Source organism: Lissotriton helveticus, chromosome 12 (assembly GCF_964261635.1).
Source record: "Lissotriton helveticus chromosome 12, aLisHel1.1, whole genome shotgun sequence".
Classification (NCBI taxonomy): Eukaryota; Metazoa; Chordata; class Amphibia; order Caudata; family Salamandridae; genus Lissotriton; species Lissotriton helveticus.
The window spans coordinates 904,951,291-904,969,130 of record NC_136073.1 but is presented as its reverse complement, the minus strand read 5'-3'; the positions used below and the strand labels follow the sequence as shown (position 1 = coordinate 904,969,130).

The 17,840-nt window shown below is 45.7% G+C and overlaps 1 protein-coding gene across 3 annotated transcripts in view; it reads right to left on the bottom strand.

The window, feature by feature from the left end:
* The window catches only part of MINK1 (misshapen like kinase 1), a 631,604-nt gene that overhangs the window by 49,208 nt on the left and 564,556 nt on the right, over positions 1-17,840 (bottom strand). For all 3 annotated transcript variants that reach the window (XM_078670621.1, XM_078670619.1, XM_078670620.1), the window contains 2 exons: positions 15,577-15,711; positions 811-911 (listed from right to left, as the gene is read on the bottom strand). In XM_078670621.1, the coding sequence (XP_078526747.1) occupies positions 811-911; positions 15,577-15,711 (236 nt within the window). The remainder of the gene's footprint in view (positions 1-810; positions 912-15,576; positions 15,712-17,840) is intronic.

Below are 17,840 nucleotides of genomic sequence, written 5' to 3'. Positions count from 1 at the left end.
GGAGAATGTGAACAGCTATCTGGAGTTGACACAGCTTAAGATTTGTGGCACCTCTTAAGAGTAACCTTAGAAGATTCATTTCTGCTTTACCAGATCTTTCCCCGGAGGGTGGATCACCTGTGCAAGAAGTCTGGTGCTTGCATTCAGAAAGAGAGGGCCCTTCAGAAGCAAAAGATGATGGCTTCACCAGATCCACAGAGATATCCGGATCAACATTACAATTTCTGGATTCTGGGAGAGCGGTTTTAAGACACTCACCACCAGGTGAAGTATTTCAAGTGCCAAAAGAAGCTGGTCCTTTTTATCTTGTAACGTTCGGCTCTGAAGTTCCTTCGATTTTTCTTTTTTGTGAAGATAAAGCAAACACTCTGAGGATCAACCACAAAAACCATTCATGCCGACAGGCATCACAGGGGTTGAAGAGACTTTCCTACTTGAAGGACTCTGAAAATCTCAAGACAAAAGAGGGGACTCCCGATCAGACACCCAACCCCAAAAAGAAGGGAAAGATGCACCTTCTGCAGAAGGGGGTGATAGATGAACTACTGGAAATTCAGAATCTCGCATGTGGTGCCTCAGAGGACAGTTTCAGCTCTGAGCCCATCCGCCTGTTAGGCTGAACTGCAGGTCATAAAATGATGAAGATGGGCTGCTCGTAGCCTATGAGTATTTTCAATATTAGTTGCTGTACTCATATACTGCAGTGTAAGCAGTGGTAGTGAAAAGGTCAGACCCACCATCCCAGGCTCTATTACACTGTTCTGTTTAACACCAGGACACCTAATCATAAAGATCAGAAGAGCAGGTTACCTTAAACGCCATGAACTTGTGATATGGCTTGGGCGCCCAAGCGTAGACCTCCACGGAATTCTTCAAAGCAATCACAAGAAACTTGATGCGTTCATATTTTACTAAGACAAACACAAACAAATGTCTGGTGACTATACTGTCACTGTATGATTGTAAAACTGTCAAGTTTCAAAACACCAACATTTTAACACTTAGAAAGAATTCTGAATATTTCTGTTTAAACATCTCAAATGATACAAACAAGTTAGATTAAATGTCACTGTTGAAAATATGTATTGGCTAAGCAAACAGGTCTAGCATTAGAATGAGTGTGATGGGTAGTTTCTTACTGTAAGCATATGTCTCAAAATTAAAAGACAACCCTTGCTGCCTCCTAAACGGGGCATTGACAGGCTTGCAATAATTGTTTTTAATTAACCGTCAGATATAATTTTAACTGAATAGTACAGGTACCTCATAGCAGGTACAGAAACCCATTTTAGGTTTAATGTACATCACAAGAAAATATGAATCTTAGTGCTGCAAAAAAGGTACAATTGGCATGGAATTACTGTAACATGAAGACATTGTTTAAACACAAAAAGATGACCAGAACAGATATTAAAAGGCTACAAATAAAAAGGAAAAAATATTGTCAAAGTAAAGCTCAAGCCCACCAGCCCTGGCACCGATGGGCACTTATTTTCAGATGGATGTTCACAAATGCAGAAGCAAAATGCAATCCCTCCCAGTGCAAGAGCCAATGGCAGAAGTGAGCAGAATCCCTACCCCATGGTGTGGTTAAAGGAAGCAACATGTGAATGACAGGAGAATAGACCCAAGGATGAGGAGGGCTGACACAAAGCCACTCTGTGTATGCATTTTTTTTTGTGATTTCTTTTAATTGCCTGAGGCCAGTGAAACAGTGAAATCAGTCTCTAGGCCACACCTACAAAAACTGGCTACCTACAGAGTCCTAACCCAAAACAAGACCTTGCAAATATTTGTGTTGCTATATTCATATATTCATTTCAACCTTGTCAACTTCAAATTCATTTGCAGCTAGACTTAAGGAATGCTTGAAGGTATTAAACATTTATTCAGATTATTTTATATTTAGTTTTCTATACTACGGAGGTTTGATAAGGAAATGCTACTTACTCTGTAACTATCAGTTATAGCTTGTGGTGTTACAGATTCACATGCTTGCACACCATTTATTATTGGGCGCAGACGTTTGTAAGATGCTTTTCTTTTTGGTTGCAAATTGCATTAAACCCTTCTGCTCATCGTCAATACACCACTGTTTCCGCATCTTAGATTGTGTTTTTTTCTAAGGTGCACTGTGGATAAAAGGAGGGGTCACAAGACACCAAGATACCAAACAGTTTTTTGACGAAAAGTGTAACAGAAAGTTTGTGTCTATCGGTGCATTATGCAATTGAATAAACCTCTGGTGCAATGGCCCACTTTTGGTGAGGCAGGTGGGCGCATGTGAATCTACAGCAAATGGATAGTTACAGGCTAAGTTACATTTCTATTTGCAACGTGCTGTTGTAGATCACATGCTCTGCTTAGTTCATAAAGCACTGCCACCTCCCACCCCCGCAGTGGTCAGCAAGGAGATGAAGCAGATATGTTAAACAACCCGAGCCTCTTGACGGACTTCAATATCCACACATATGGTTTGGCATAGGTGTGTGGTGCTGACAAGCTGGCTGCTTTGCAAGTGCCGTCGGAATGTATGTTACCTAAGAAAGCAATCGTAGGCCCCTTTTTTTCTGGTGAAGTGCACCCTTGGCACCCAAGACCGAGGATGCTTTGCTTTTGCACAGTGAATGAACATTTGACTACACACCTCGCTCACCCCGGATTTAAAATGGGATTTCTCAGGTGTGGTGTTGTCAAAACTGACAAGGTGCTGATTTGTCTGGCATATGGACTCTGCTTTGTCACAGTAAAATATTAGTTAATGTGTACAGTGCTGTCTTCGTCACGGACTCTAGGCGTGGAAAGAAACTTAGTAACTCTATAACATTGAAAGGGAAACCACCTTGGTAAGGAAACAAAGATTGGATCTTAGGACGACTCCACCCCTGTGAACTTGAGAGTGGTGTCATCGGGGCGAGGTTCTTCCACTATTCGCGCCTCCAATTCATTAACTCTCCTAAGAGAAACAATCAACTGCTCCATCAAAACCGCCACCTTACCAGATGACAGGAAACACGCCAAGATCAACGCCCTGCTGTAGAAACTGTCCGCTGACCCAACAGACCTCAAGAACTTCACACGCATCTTCCTCCTCCCTTTCCCAGTCAAGGTCATCGATAAGGCCATCAACGCCCAACTCTTTAAGTTCATCGAAAAGAACCATGTCCTCCACTCGTCCCAATCTGACTTCCAAAGCAACCACAGCACTGACTGCACTCTTTGCCGCCACTGAGGACATCCGCTCCTTCCTAGAGCGGGGTAAAACCACTGCCCTCATCCTACTGGACCTAACAGCTGCCTTCGACACCATCTTCCACCACACCCTAATCGCAAGACTGCACAACGCCGGCATCCGCGACAAGGCACTGGACTGGTTTCTTGCCTACGTGACCAGCCGAACACAGCAAGTCAGACAACCCCCGCTCCTCTCCGAGATCAGCTGCGGAGTGCCCCAGGCCTCCTCGCTGAGCTCCACCCTCTTCAACGTCTACATGGCTCCTCTTGCAGCCATTGTCCAAGGCCACGGAATCAACATCGTCTCCTACGCGGCGACACCCAACAGATCATCTACCTCACCAACGAACCCACAGGACCCAGAATCAACTTTCACAACGGTATGAAGGCAGTTGCAACCTCGATGCAAGACAACAGTCTTAAGCTCAATTCGGACAAGACCGAAGCGCTCATCCTGCGCCCATCCTCTCTCAGCTTTGGATGACTCCTGGTGGCAGGGTGTAGTAGTAACCCCTCCCACCCATACGGACCATGCAGGCAACCTTGGCATCATACTGGACTCCTCGCTCTCTATGAACCGCCAAATCAATGCAGTATCCTCATCCTGTTTCCACACGCTTTGCCTTCTTTGAAAGACTCCCCACAGAATCCAGAAAGACGGTCACCCAGGCCTTCATCACCAGTAGACTTCACTATGGCAACGCCCTCTATGCAGACGTCACCCAGAACAGCTCAGGAAACTACAGAACATTCAAAATGCTGCAGCCAGGCTGATCTTCGACATACCCCACCGCAGCCACATGACAACACTTCCGACAACTCCACTGGCTCCCTATAAACAAGAGAATCACCTGCAAGCTTCTCAAACATGCGTACAAATCCCTCCACGCCGTAGGACCAGAATATCGGAACCACTGCCTCGCTTTCCACACACCTGCTAGACAACTCTGCTCCGCTCAATTCGCCCTGGCCTCCGTCTCACGAATCCACAAGACCAGAACCAGAGGAAGATCCTTTGCCAATCTCACCGCCAAGACCTGGAGCACCCTACCCCTCCTCCTCAGGCAATCTGCGTCAGTGACCCAGTCCAGGAAGGAGCTCAAGACCTGGCTCTTCGACTGAACCTCCACACCAGATGGCTCAGCAGCCCCACCCCCCCAGCGCCATGAGACCCTCATGGGTGAGTACGCACTTTACAACCCCCGATTGATTCATTGAGTGATCACAAATAGACCATGAAGGTACCATGAAAGGTATTAAGAGTGATGTGACTCAAAGGGGGGCCCCAATGTTTGGTAGGTATCAGGTTAAGGTTCTGCATACGACGGGATACTCTCTTTAAGCCCTACAAGAATGCCTCATAGACAGGTATTATGATGAGAGAAGCAGGTTCTTTGTTTTGCACATAGGCAGTGATTGCTGCTAGATGAATTTACGCTAACTCTGCTTTGCACTAAAACTTACATCAGTGGTGTGTTTTTGCAATCACTCTGCAGCACTCCCGGCGTAGCAGGCTTGTTTGTCTCCCACTGGATTTGCATACATTGCATAGGTGATTTGAGATACCCAGACTCTCTGACCTCGGGCTCCAAATCTCTACGTGCATTTCCCTGGGATTTGTATGTCTGAACTATCCCTGATGCTGAGTTAGAAGATGTCCCCAGAGGTGTAGCTTCTAGTGTGGAGTGCTGATAATCTGGGCTGTCTTGCCCACGTTGGTGTTGTTAGGATGAGACTGACGGGCAATTGTTTGGGCTTAATCACCACATATGGATACGGTAGAGGAGGAAAACTGTAGGAAAATATCCCTGCAGTGGTGGGCGAGTCGACGGTGGATATACCCCATACCATTGGATTTACCAAGTATTTGGGGATCATCTCCTGCTTGTGTACTTGTTTATACATTCTGCTTAAGAGATCTGCAAAATTATTTTCCATGCTCCAGCACATACTGTGCAAGGAGATGTATCTGTTTACAAATGGCCGAGTGCAAGATCTTTTGAGCTAAAGTTGACAGCTGAGATGAACAAGTCGGTGCCTGTTTTTGAATGCAATACAGGACAGCCATATAGGTCTTCTTCATCAGGACTATTCAGCTATGAATGAGTACGTAAAACGCTCAGAGCAACAATTTAATTGTGCTCAGTTCCAGGACGTTGATGTGGTAATGTCTTTGCTCTTGGGTCCAGGTAATCTGAACAATCATGTAGTTTAAGTGAGCTCCCTGTCCCACGAGGGAGCGGTCTGTGGTAATCTTCACCTGCAGGTGTGGGTCCAGAAAAGGCCTGCCATGTGACAAATTCACGCAGTGATGTTTTTTGGCTTCGACCAACACAAAATCTTTCAACGACCCACTGCTTGTGACCAACACCTGACCAGATGGTCCAGCAAAGGCCGAATATGGAGTCGCGCAAGCGGACACTGGCCAGGCACAAGGCCAACATCCCCAATACTTCCATTAGCATTAGCGTTCTTAGTGGTAATGGATACGTTGTCAAAAAAGACAGCAGCTGGTGAAGTGCATCACACCCTCTCTCAGTTTGAGCAGCCTTGTCCTGAGATTGAGTTTAACACCACTCCTAGGAACAGCTAAAGTTGCTGTGGAATGAGACAGGACTTTCTAACGTTCACTTTGAACCCTAGCCTAAGTAGTAGCGACGCTGGTACCCAAGTACGCACTTCGCATTGCTGTCAGTTGCCACTCTTTGTCAGTCAGTCAGGGAGATATGAAAACACATGGATGGCACTGTGTCAGAGATATGCTGCAACGCAGCTAGACAATTTGTTGTGACCACGAAGGACAGCACCTTGAATAGATAGTGTTGGCCACTTACCACAAACCATAGTTATCAGTGATGCATTGGATAACTGGGAGTGTGGGAGAAGGCCTCCTTTATGTTGAGGGTTGTAATGTGTTTATCCTTCACAGAACAGAGGGATGACATCCTGCAGAGTTGTCATTGTAGGTGTGGTCCATGTTCTTTCTGGGGATGAGGAAATACACCGTGTACACTGTCATCCCCTGCCATGTGGCGGTATGGATTTGATAGGTCCATTGTTGAGAAGAGCTCTTACTTCCTCCCTAAGCAGTTGATGGTGCTCTGGGTTGACTGAGTGCTGCATCTAAGGCACATTAGATGTTGCAGATCATGTAACCCTCCTGCGCCAACTCACTATCACACTTACGGAAGATGCTTCACCAGTTGTTCCATCTCATGCTAATGGTACCTATTGTACCCGAAGAGGAAACCCACAGAGTTGGTGATTCACCATTGGGCGGCAGCCCCAACTGCCACACGTCCCCGTGGCGCCAATTTCCTGTCTGGAAGCAGTGTCCCTGCACCCTGCACAAAAGCTCTGTTTAGAGCCGTCAGTACTACAAGAGTTAGGAGGCACGTAAGCCCAGGATAAATTGAGATCCTCTTGGAATTTTCTTCTGTTCCGGGGGTGTTGACCCTGCCTCTCATTGGTTCCTTAAAATGTTCTGCCGCACACAGTCATACTTCGAAGGACAGGCAGCAACTGGACGAAAGCATTTTGTCTTGGATGGAGTTTCAATGATCAAGTTCTCTGTTTTCTTCCATCATGCGCATTTTGGCTTGATGGTGTGCAGCTGCCGCTGAAAGACAGATGATATGATCTGGGGTCATCAGAGGGCTCTAAGCCAGGATCGTCCTGGGGATTATCAGCATAGTCTTCCTGTAGGTCATCCCCCTGGGGTGGCGGCATTCAGATAATTAACGAGTAACCAACATTTTCCTTCACAAACCTCTATACTATACGAATCAAAATAAGAGCTAATAGGGCATTGGAGTCATGGATGTCACCGGACTATCATGAACAGTCAGAGAGTATGGGGAGAGTCCTGTGGTGGTGGGGAACGCTGTGCTCACTGAGGCGGAGGGGGTCTGGCGCTGGGAGGTGATGGTGGAGGCTGTTGCGTCTGAGACGGTCTTGGCTGAGACCCTGGAGTAGGCCCTAGTTATTTGGGCTTCTTAAGTATGGGGCATTGCTCAAGCCTTCTGGAAAGCAAATCTCCTTTTCTTCCAGGAAGTGGGATTTTGCTCTTGCGGCATTAGAGGATTCGCCAGGATTTTTGATTCGAGATGGATTGATATAAAGCCTCCTTTGCTTTACAGCCAGGTTTTCTTGCAGGTCCATGGGTACAAGGAACTCGCATGAAGTTGAACCCAGCATAAAAGGCTTTTTCAGCGTCGACCTCCGAGCCAATTTCAGCACCAAGGGGGCAGCTCAGTGCCCCAAGGCTTGGCCGGTGACTTCTCGGATTGGTGGTTGTAGTCCTTCCCTCAAAGCCTGTCAGGAGTGGAGGCCAGCTTTTGGCGCCAAGGCATCTAGGGTACCGCAGCAAGTGCTGGGTGTCGGAGCCTCTCTGGTGGCATTTCAGGGCTCGATCCTTAACTCATTTGTTATGACGTGTGAATTAGTAGAGTGGGGGGAGTGGAGCTTGCCTTGCTCCAAGATGGCCTCAATTTAAAGGAGCTCTGTGAGCACGGCACAAAAAATTAAATGCACAATCCACCTGCACCCTGGGAACTCGCCTGCAAGTGGCGGGGGCCTGGGTCCGATGAAGACGAAGATAGCGGGCGGTGAAAGCGGTCTTACGCGTGACGCCTGTCCTGCCTCTCGTGATACTACGGAGTCGCTGATCCCTCCGGAGCACTGTGGCCGAGTTGCCAGGGATCCTTGAAGCCGGCAGTCGTGCACGCTGTCTGATTACCAATCTGCAGGGGCTGATAGCTCTGCACCCCCAGTCTGAATTACAGAGGACGTCAGCCTTGGGCCTTGCCCTGAAAGGTGACGTGCTACCACGGTACGGCGAACGGCCCTCGGAGGGCGGCAGGATGGGATGGGCTGGGCTGGGACACTGTTGAGTCCCTCTCACTGGGAATATTTGGACAGTTTGCAGTGCTAAAACCTCCCTGTAAGGAAACGCAGTACCTAAGGTGACCAGGGCCCACAATAAGCAGCACATTAAATGTGTCCTTTGTGATCCTCATATTGGACAGACTGGGAAATGAGTGGGATGTCCAGAGATGGCATAGGCCGGTGCTAGTCTATACATCCAGGTGTTGCTAGGAATTAATTACACAAGGCGATCTCCCCAGCCACTGCCACAGCTGTATGTGAGAGGATAACTGTACTTTCAAATTGTCCCACTGAGGGGGCCAGGGCTGGCGTTGTACTCCAGACCTCTTCGAGCAGTTTTGCAGTATTATAGGAAGTAGAAGAACAGATCTATAGCTGTTTTGCAGCAGAGCTGCTGGTCTACTTAGGCACATGTGGAGATAACTCAATGGTATACAACTGTTACCACGCATTTTTTACAACGCAATACCATAACCACGCATCTTTTACAACGCAAGTACTTTTACCACGAATACCTTTACAACGCATTACACTACAACGCAGATACTATTACAACGCATACCGTTACAACGTAAGTATAGGTAAGTTTATCTTTTTTTTAAAACATTTATTAGGGGTATTGGGTTTGGGTTTTGGGGTACAGGGGTATTTTTAGGTTTCAGGGATGGGTTTGGGTTTTGGGGTACAGGGGTATTTTTAGGTTTCAGGGATGTGTTTGGGTTTTGGGGTACAGGGGTATTTTTAGGTTTCAGGGATGTGTTTGGGTTTTGGGGTACAGGGGTATTTTTAGGTTTCAGGGTTGGGTTTGGGTTTTGGGGTACAGGGGTATTTTTAGGTTTCAGGGATGGGTTTGGGTTTTGGGGTACAGGGGTATTTTTAGGTTTCAGGGATGGGTTTGGGTTTTGGGGTACAGGGGTATTTTTAGGTTTCAGGGCTGGGTTTGGGTTTTGGGGTACAGGGGTATTTTTAGGTTTCAGGGCTGGGTTTGGGTTTTGGGGTACAGGGGTATTTTTAAGTTTCAGGGTTGGGTTTGGTTTTTGGGGTACAGGGGTATTTTTAGGTTTCAGGGTTGGGTTTGGGTTACAGGGGTATTTTTAGGTTTCAGGGATGGGTTTGGGTTTTGGGGTACAGTGGTATTTTTAGGTTTCAGGGCTGGGTTTGGGTTTTGGGGTACAGGGGTATTTTTAGGTTTCAGGGCTGGGTTTGGGTTTTGGGGTACAGGGGTATTTTTAGGTTTCAGGGTTGGGATTGGGTTTTGGGGCACAGGGGTATTTTTAGGTTTCAGGGTTGGGTTTGGGTTTTGGGGTACAGGGGTATTTTTAACATATATATTTACAAATTAATAAATAAAAATTAATATAATTAATTAAAATATTTAAAATTAAAATAATAAATTAATAATTTAAAAAAAATATTAATAATAATTACATTATTTTAACATATTATATACTTACCTATACTTACGTTGTAATGGTATGCGTTGTAATAGTACCTGCGTTGTAGTGTATTGCGTTGTAAAGGTATTCGTGGTAAAGGGTCCTGCGTTGTAAAAATTGCGTGGTAATGGTCTGCGTGCTAAAAGTATGCGTGGTATCATCATATATCCTAACTCAATATGGGCAGAGCTGAAAAAGCGCAGTCCAAACTGCAATTTGAACCACGCAAACCTTCAAGACAACAGGAGCCAGATAACAAAGCCTCGGAATCTGGGTCGCAGTCCATTCACCCGCTGGTGGACTCTGATTTCAAACAGATCCTTGCGGCGATGCAGTGCCGCTGGACAAAAATAGACAGGAAAATTGACGCCCTTTCCTCTGGTATGGACAGGATGACTCAAAGATTGGATAAAAACACAGAAAGGCTCGATAAGGTGGAGAAAAGGATCTCTGAAGCAGAGGATAGGGTTAATGCAGGGTCTCTTGCTCACACTAAAGTGGACAAATTGCTTCATTTGCTACAAGCCAAAGCTGAAGATTTGGAAGTGCGCTCAAGGCGCCATAACAGAAGGATAGTGGGAGTGCCGCAGACCACCAACATCCCCAATACGGACCTCTATGTTGAACCACTGCTGGCTCCACTACTGGTCAGAGATATTTTTTCAGACATTTTTGTAGTAGAGCGCACATCGCTCCCTTGCCCCTAGACCTATCCGGGGCTGCTCCACGGCCCATTATAGCGCGCTGATTGAATGACAGGGATCGGGATGCAGCACTCCGCAAGGCTAGGGAGCTCAAAACACTATGATACGATATTGTCACCCCTCCCTTCATGATCACTAGGGGGTCTCGACAGGGGGTGCCCATTGTCACCCCTCCTATATGCATTAGTGGCCGAGTCCCTGGCGAGCGCCTTGAGGGAATACCATGGACACAGGGGATTGCGCTTCCCAGGCTAGCGCCTCATTGTGTCGGCATATGTGGATGATACATTGCTTTATGTCCGTGACCCGGAGAGGTGTCTAACGCCAGCGCTTAATGAAGTTGTTCATTTTGGGAAATTAGCGTCCATTATTTTTCCTTTGACTCAAACTACGACTCCCGTTCAGCTAGACTTTCCTCTGCAGTGGTCAACAGACTTGGTGTGCTGCGTAGGCATCCAAACGCACCATGACCCAGAAAGAGTGCTAGTGGATAATTAGGGGAAGGCAAATCACAAACTTGAGAGCGACGTAGCTCGCTGGATGAAGTTACCCCTATCCTTGATTGGGCGCATCTCTATCATGAAGATGATCGTGCTTCCCATATTTCTGTTTTTATTTCAAAATATCCCAATGCTCCTTCCGCTTTCTATATTTGCTGCCTCCGTCCTTCGATGATTAAGCTAGCCTGGGCAGGGAAGCTGCCGATGGTTACGTGGGATATTCGCCCTTTGCCCTATAATATGGGTGGACTCAACACGCCTCATCTAGAGCTGTATTACGGAGCAGCGCAGAGCTCACGCACATTATTGGCTACATGGCCCTGAGGAATGGCCACATCTGCATATTGAGAGGGATGTCGCTGACCTTGATAGACTTCCTTAGGCGCTCTTTGGTTGCCCGGTGTGAGTCCTGGCACCCACGACTCTTTCAATTCCACGGTACATGCATGGAAAGAAACCTCCTGGAGCAGTAGTTGGGCGCCTTGTTGTATTTCCCTCATGTGCTGCTGGAATGGTGCTCAAGGTTCTGGACCAGGAGAGAAATAGATGTCGCCCGTGCACTACAGACAATAGGTATAATCAAGATGGGTGACTTTTCACAAGGGGAGGCGGTCTTCACGGAGGGTCAAGAACCTTTGACTCTAACTGGATATCACTACCATAGAGCGTGACACATTATGAGACTTATTAGGGGAAGATATGCAGGGGCCGCCAGAGATGCTCGTGCTTTCCTTTCTAATACTTAATCCCACCCCTGCTAAACTGGAAATGAGAATATATGGCTCTGCACAGGAGTCCAGGCTGCCACACTTGATGAAGGCATGCCTGGAATGGCAGGGGGACCTTGGTCAAGTGTTCGATTATAAATGCTGGCAGTATTGTTGTGAAGTGACAAACAAGTCTCCTTGAATAGTAGACATCGCCAAATTCAATTTAAATATATTAATAGAGTTTATTATAGACCAGCGAGACTTCATCGAAAGGGACTTTGCGATACAGCGGAGTGCACCCACTGTCACGTGCAAGACACTGGGGTTATACACAAGGCGTGGTATTGCCCAGAAATCCTGGAATATTGGGGTAAGATTTTTCATACCTTAAATGAGATTACAGGGCTCTCCCTTGACCCTGACCCGTTTCTTGCATTACTGGGCTATGATACCAGGGTTCAAAAAAGTGCTAGGAAACTAGTAGCGACTGGGCTGGTGCTTGCAAAATGCCACGTTGCTATGCGGTGGGCTAAAGGTTCTAAACCGACTATCACGATATGCTGCATTGTAACACGCAATCCGACATATACAGTGAATTACTTCCTCTCCAGAACAGACCCAAGAGCTTTTGGGGACTGTACCAGCAGTATTTAGTGGGAAAAGAAGCTGAGGAACCAGAGGGAGGGAATGTACTTATATAGGTATATTGCCTGTTAGCGCATTTATATATATATTGTGCGCTGCTTATGTAAGCAGATGACATTTCATTGAGATCTATGGATATGTTGCAACTCATTTTATTGATTCTCAACACTTTCTATGGTTTTACTGATGGAACATTTTTATGAAGTCTGATTGTCCTGTAACCCAACTTATGTTTTCATCATGGGTACTGCTATGTCACGTCAAACCATGCCAGATTGTATGCCTGGACTGTGTTTTAGTTGTTAAATAAAATAATTTGTAGCGTGTGGCCAATCACTGGTGAGGGTATCCAGGCGCTTCCTTGGGGTTGGTACTTGGCCTTCGTGTTTTCAAGTTGAGCCCTGGAGAGTCAGTCCTCTGATGCAGGTGGTGGTATGGGAGTGCTCAGGGGGCCTTTTCGCATGTCTAGCAGCTGCTACTGGAGCGTTGTTTCTTCTCCATATATGAGCCTCCCAAGGAGATGGGCATTGGTCTATAAAGAACCCGTCCAAGTGACAGTCCAGAGGGTCCGAATCCTTCCAAGGCCATTCACTTCAGACCCCTGTGTCATGCAGCTGCTCTGGTTATGGGTCCAGTTGCGCATTTTGTAACACGCCCAGTGACTCGCTCTTCTGTATCTAATTATCTATTTATTCCTGAAAGGCTCGCAGGCGGATCAAGAGGGTTCTTCATGGTCCAGAGCAGACAAGGGTTACACACTCAATGATGAGCCGAACACATGAATTTACCATTGGGCAAAATTGGAAGGGTGGGTTTTCCATCTCTCACAGCCATTCTCATACTACCTGGAGCACTGCAAAGTGCTCTGATCCCAAGTCAAGGCAGCTGCCCGCTTCCAATGCTTGCAAACGGCATCTGGTGGTTACTCAGAGATCCTGGAGCTCAGAAGGAACATTCATACCCAAAGGTGGAAAGAACAACCTAAGATGGAGGAGCCTTTGACTTGGTACATTGTGCGCGTAGAAAAGGGCCGTGAGGCAGCTCGTGACTAAATACAACTGGCGAACATCAGTGCCCTACCCTAGATGGTGGGAGTGCGCAGAGCACATGACCCTCAGCAGCACATGCCACAAACACTTAATATACATTCATTTAAATAGAATAAAGTGTTTGAGTATCAAAGGTCTCTGCTATAAGAATAACCACTAAACCTCGGGCGATCTGGAGCCACACACTACTTGCACAGTGAGGGGTTGTGTTAATATTTTTATTTGTAGGTGCATTTGCTGGGTGCTGCATGCCACTCACATGCCCATAAAGGGTACCAATACATACTGGGGCAGTAGAAGGTGAGCCCTTCAGCACACGTCACAGCTTCCAAGATTAACAAGCATTGGCATAGCCAATAGGTCTCGCTTTTGGGACCTTCTAAGTATTTAGTTATGCAGCACAATATCCTTGGTGCAACAAGATTAACTGTTGCAAGGCTAAACACTTATAAGGCCCCAAAGGCGAGATCTATTGGCTATGCCAACGCTTTATTTTTTTTAACTTTCGGAGCCAGAATATTGTTTGCAAAAATATATTGATGGTAAGTATATATAGGTAAGAATAGATTTAGCATCCTTAACTCCACATCTACCTTGACTATATAGATAAATAGGCAGATACACAGACAGAGAGACAGATAGATAGATGCATATGTGCCGTTAAAATTAGCAAAACTAAACTTACCTATATATATTTACCTTCACAATATTTTGGTGGTTTCAGACTAGACCACTACGGCTTGTCCTACTTACACGATTAATCAAATCAAGACTTCTCACTGAAAGCAATCCTACATTCAGCTGCAAGGCTGCCCTTCAACTTCATGGATGATGTCATCACCGGCGCATAAGGAACTACGGGAACCCAATGCCTGTCAGAAACAGCACCTAGCACATACATAGGGATGCACCAAAGCACCCTTTTATGCCTACTACAGAAAATTAAAATTGTAGAAGGACAAAAGACCTCAAGAAACAATTGCTCTGGATATCCCGTTCTTCCTCCATCTTCAAAAACAGGGATGAAACAACTCTTACTAAATAGCCACTTTGGTAAGAGATAATGCCTCACGAGGAGTCTTAATAAAGCGATAGTTCATACTAGTCTGTGTGCGTTAACTGTTTTACTTTCTAGAAAACGTCTTTATGCATTCAAGCAATGTTGAAAGAAACTGCACCGAGGAAGCCATACATACACAAGGGTGTTTTTTTTTAACTTGGTTTTATGAGCGCGGGAAATTAGTTGTGCATTCTCAGTGTTGTACGTGTGCATTGAGTACTTACGCACTTTTATGTCCCAATAATGTAAATTGCATCTTACTTCTACAGATGAACCATATTCTACTCAGTTACAGGGGGCTGCCCTCCTGGTTTCTCAGGACATCACAGTTCCAAAGGATTCACGCGTAAGCATGCCTTAACAAACCATAATATAGCACTAAACCCTCTCATCCACTGATCAAGAGATCTCACAACCTCTCCTCATCAGAGGGACAGCGGAGGCAGATTCCCTCTTCTGTGCAGCCCCCCTAGGTCCCTTCAGAAGCTGACAGCGCTCTCATGGTATCCACCACGAGATTACGAGTCTCCTGGCTATCGATGCTTTGATGATGCTGCTTTGGACCTTCAAAGGCATTCATAAAAACTCAGGTCACTTTCTTCTACTACTGGAAAGAGTTCAGAGGGCTAGATAGGTGTAAACGCGGAACAGGATATAAACAGTATGAAAGGTGGGCACAGACCAAAGTGTGGTGGTCACACAAGTTTGTGCCGAACTCCCATGAAACCAGACAAACCTCTAGTCTTTGATACACTCGGTGGAATATAAATAGGGCTCCTGGTTTTATGGTATTTATTTTTTTGACATTTTCGTCTGTATTTATCCATATTTATTTTTTGTCAACTTTATCTGTTTTTATCCATATTTATTTTGGGTTTTGTGAAACCAAAGCACCTATATGAAAATATGCACATTTCAGTATCAGCCTTGTGCAAAACTACCGCTGTTTAAGCCTCTTTACTAAAGTTCCTTTTTTTAACCCCCTTACCTATCAATCCACACAGTTATTGCCCTGGCATTCATGGCAAAGTGTATTAGGAATCACACAAAAAACTCCCAATTTCTGTTTTTATCCGTATTTAAAAATAAATACAGACAAGAAAACAAATGGTTTTCTGTCTGTCTTTATCTGTAAAAATCAGTAAAAACGTAAAACAGGGTGCCTTAAATATAAACAGGTACCAGGGAGGCCTTAACTGATCTAGTTGGTTAAGTTTTGGGCATGTCTATGTACATAGTGTTGGTCGTGCAAACTATTTTCTTCTACCCCATTTTTTAAGGTAGTACGGTACTGCTGAGCACTCACGTGTCGCGTGTCCTCAGAACATATCTTTGCACCAAGCATTCTTACCAACTTTGTAGTGCACGCAGCCTTCCATGTCCCCCACCGTGGTCCAGCCCTGCTTCTTCTCCACTTCTGGGTCATTGTGAAGAATCTTGTTCCGCAGCCATGACAGGTAGTACACCCGGAGCTTGTTCCTTTTACCTAAGATCGATACGAAATTGGTTGTAAAAGGTTGTAACTACGTGGGATGTCCATGTTCTCACATTAAAACAGTGCAGTGATTGGGCAGAATGAACTAACAATGATGAACACAACATGATCAGACCAAAACATCTCGCTCTGCCGGACCATTAATAACCTCGCTTCTAAGAAGGGGAAAACAAAGACTGTTTCCAGCACAGGCTTTAAGGGGATTAAATAGGATGAAAAAACTGTAGCCTTTCTATAGCCATTATAAAAAATAATTAGAGACTATTCTTTTGTTGTTGTTAAAAAAGTTGTCTCTCGATGCGGCACATGAAGATAGAAAGGAAATGACTGACAAAGGAATTCAAAAATCCATGCTTAAAGGTCGACAGCTACATTTAGGTGTGTATTTTGGAATTCACAAAGGTTTCCAGGAGTACGCCTCGGAAGCCACAAAACAGTTGGTGATTCCCGTGAGTAGTCCTGAAAACCTTGTTTGAAAGACCATTTACTTTCATGTGAAGACATTCTGCAGGTGGATTGTATGTGGAGGAGAACTGAGCATGGGAAAAAGGCTTGAATAATACAACTGCACTTTTAATATTGTTCCATGGGGGTGAACATTTGAAACTGTAGACAACCCCCTTCTCCTACTCTTCACGCACTCTGGATTCCCTGGATTACCAGACTGGAAACAGATTTACTTCTTCCCCCAACAAGAATAATGTTCTGACTGTTTCCATTGTTCGAAACCCTTGTGAATACTCACAAACTCACCAGTTCGTGGATGTGGACAAACTCTCCAGGCCACACATGCACTGGAACGTCCACTTCTGTCCAGCAGAGCAGACTTACTTCCAAATAATATGATACCAAACAAAGGTAATGTTTTATGTGACTTAACAAACCTGGATTTGCACTCATAAAGCATGACGTTTGTGCACACGAGCAATGGCTTAGGTGCCCAGGAATGTTAATAAATATCCCATGTCGAAGAACTCATGATGCTAAGTGCAGCTGAATATGTCTTTTTAGATGTTTCTTGAAGTGAGGAAGTTTCAGCGCAAGGCCTGTGGTGAATGGGAAGAAGTTCAGGATTGTAGTAGTGCATCTCGCTAACATGATGGCTTCATTTCAGAATCAGTAAGAGATGCCAGAAATGATCAGTTTTGGAGGAATACACTTGATCGGCTTGGAGGCTCACGAAAAGTCAGACATTTTGTCCTAGAGAGCCCAGCCTTGTGGACAGGATACGAACACTAGAATTTTGGTGTTGCATTATGAGACACTTATGATGAGGTGAGAGGTAGATTAAGAGGTGGGATAAGAGGAGAGGCAAACATGGACTTGTGAGAGGCGTGGCCAGCCAAAAGCATGATCGAAAACACCCTAGGCCTTGCATCATGCTGCAGACATTAGGCGGGGGTGTCTTTGGTTTTCTTACTGATGCAGAATGTTGGTTGTGGACATTGGTTCACGAGAAGGTTTGTGGTTATCAAACGTCTTACCAGTTGCCTCTTGTTCATTAGCAGGTCCACAGCAGACCAGAAGGGAGAAGTCAAAGGTCAAAGGACAATGCCTCATTAGGCAGAGCCATGATGACCCTTTCAACACCCCCAGCCACCTGGAAGAACAGACCTGGGACTTGTGAACATTCACAAGGGTGATCACATGCACAGGTGAGGGGTGAGCCAGGAGGTGTATCACAGCAGTGCCTGCAGGAAGAGAATCTCTTGCAAATGATCCACGAAGAAGGAAGACGAGGACATCTGGACGCGTCCCTGCAACCACCTGCCTTGAATACGCCTGCAATTCTTCTGCGCTCTCCCCAGTGGGGCAAGCCCGCCTCAGCCATGCCATGTTGGTGCCCTGCTTGTATGGGTGTATTTAACAACTCTTCGTTTACTTATGTCACCCACTGCAGTGCTGTTTGAACACAGACTTAGAATTTAACAGGCCAACCAGCACCTTTCCTTATTTTATGGTTGGTGACTTGTACTACTGACTTTTCCTTACAGGCACGCTCTGGAACGGACAGTGATTTGGATCCAAGGTTGGACTATCATTCAGGATGACGGAGACAGCATTAGACCCTCTAAGGACATATCCACGTGCCACCAGTAAGGCAATACTTCAGTTCATTT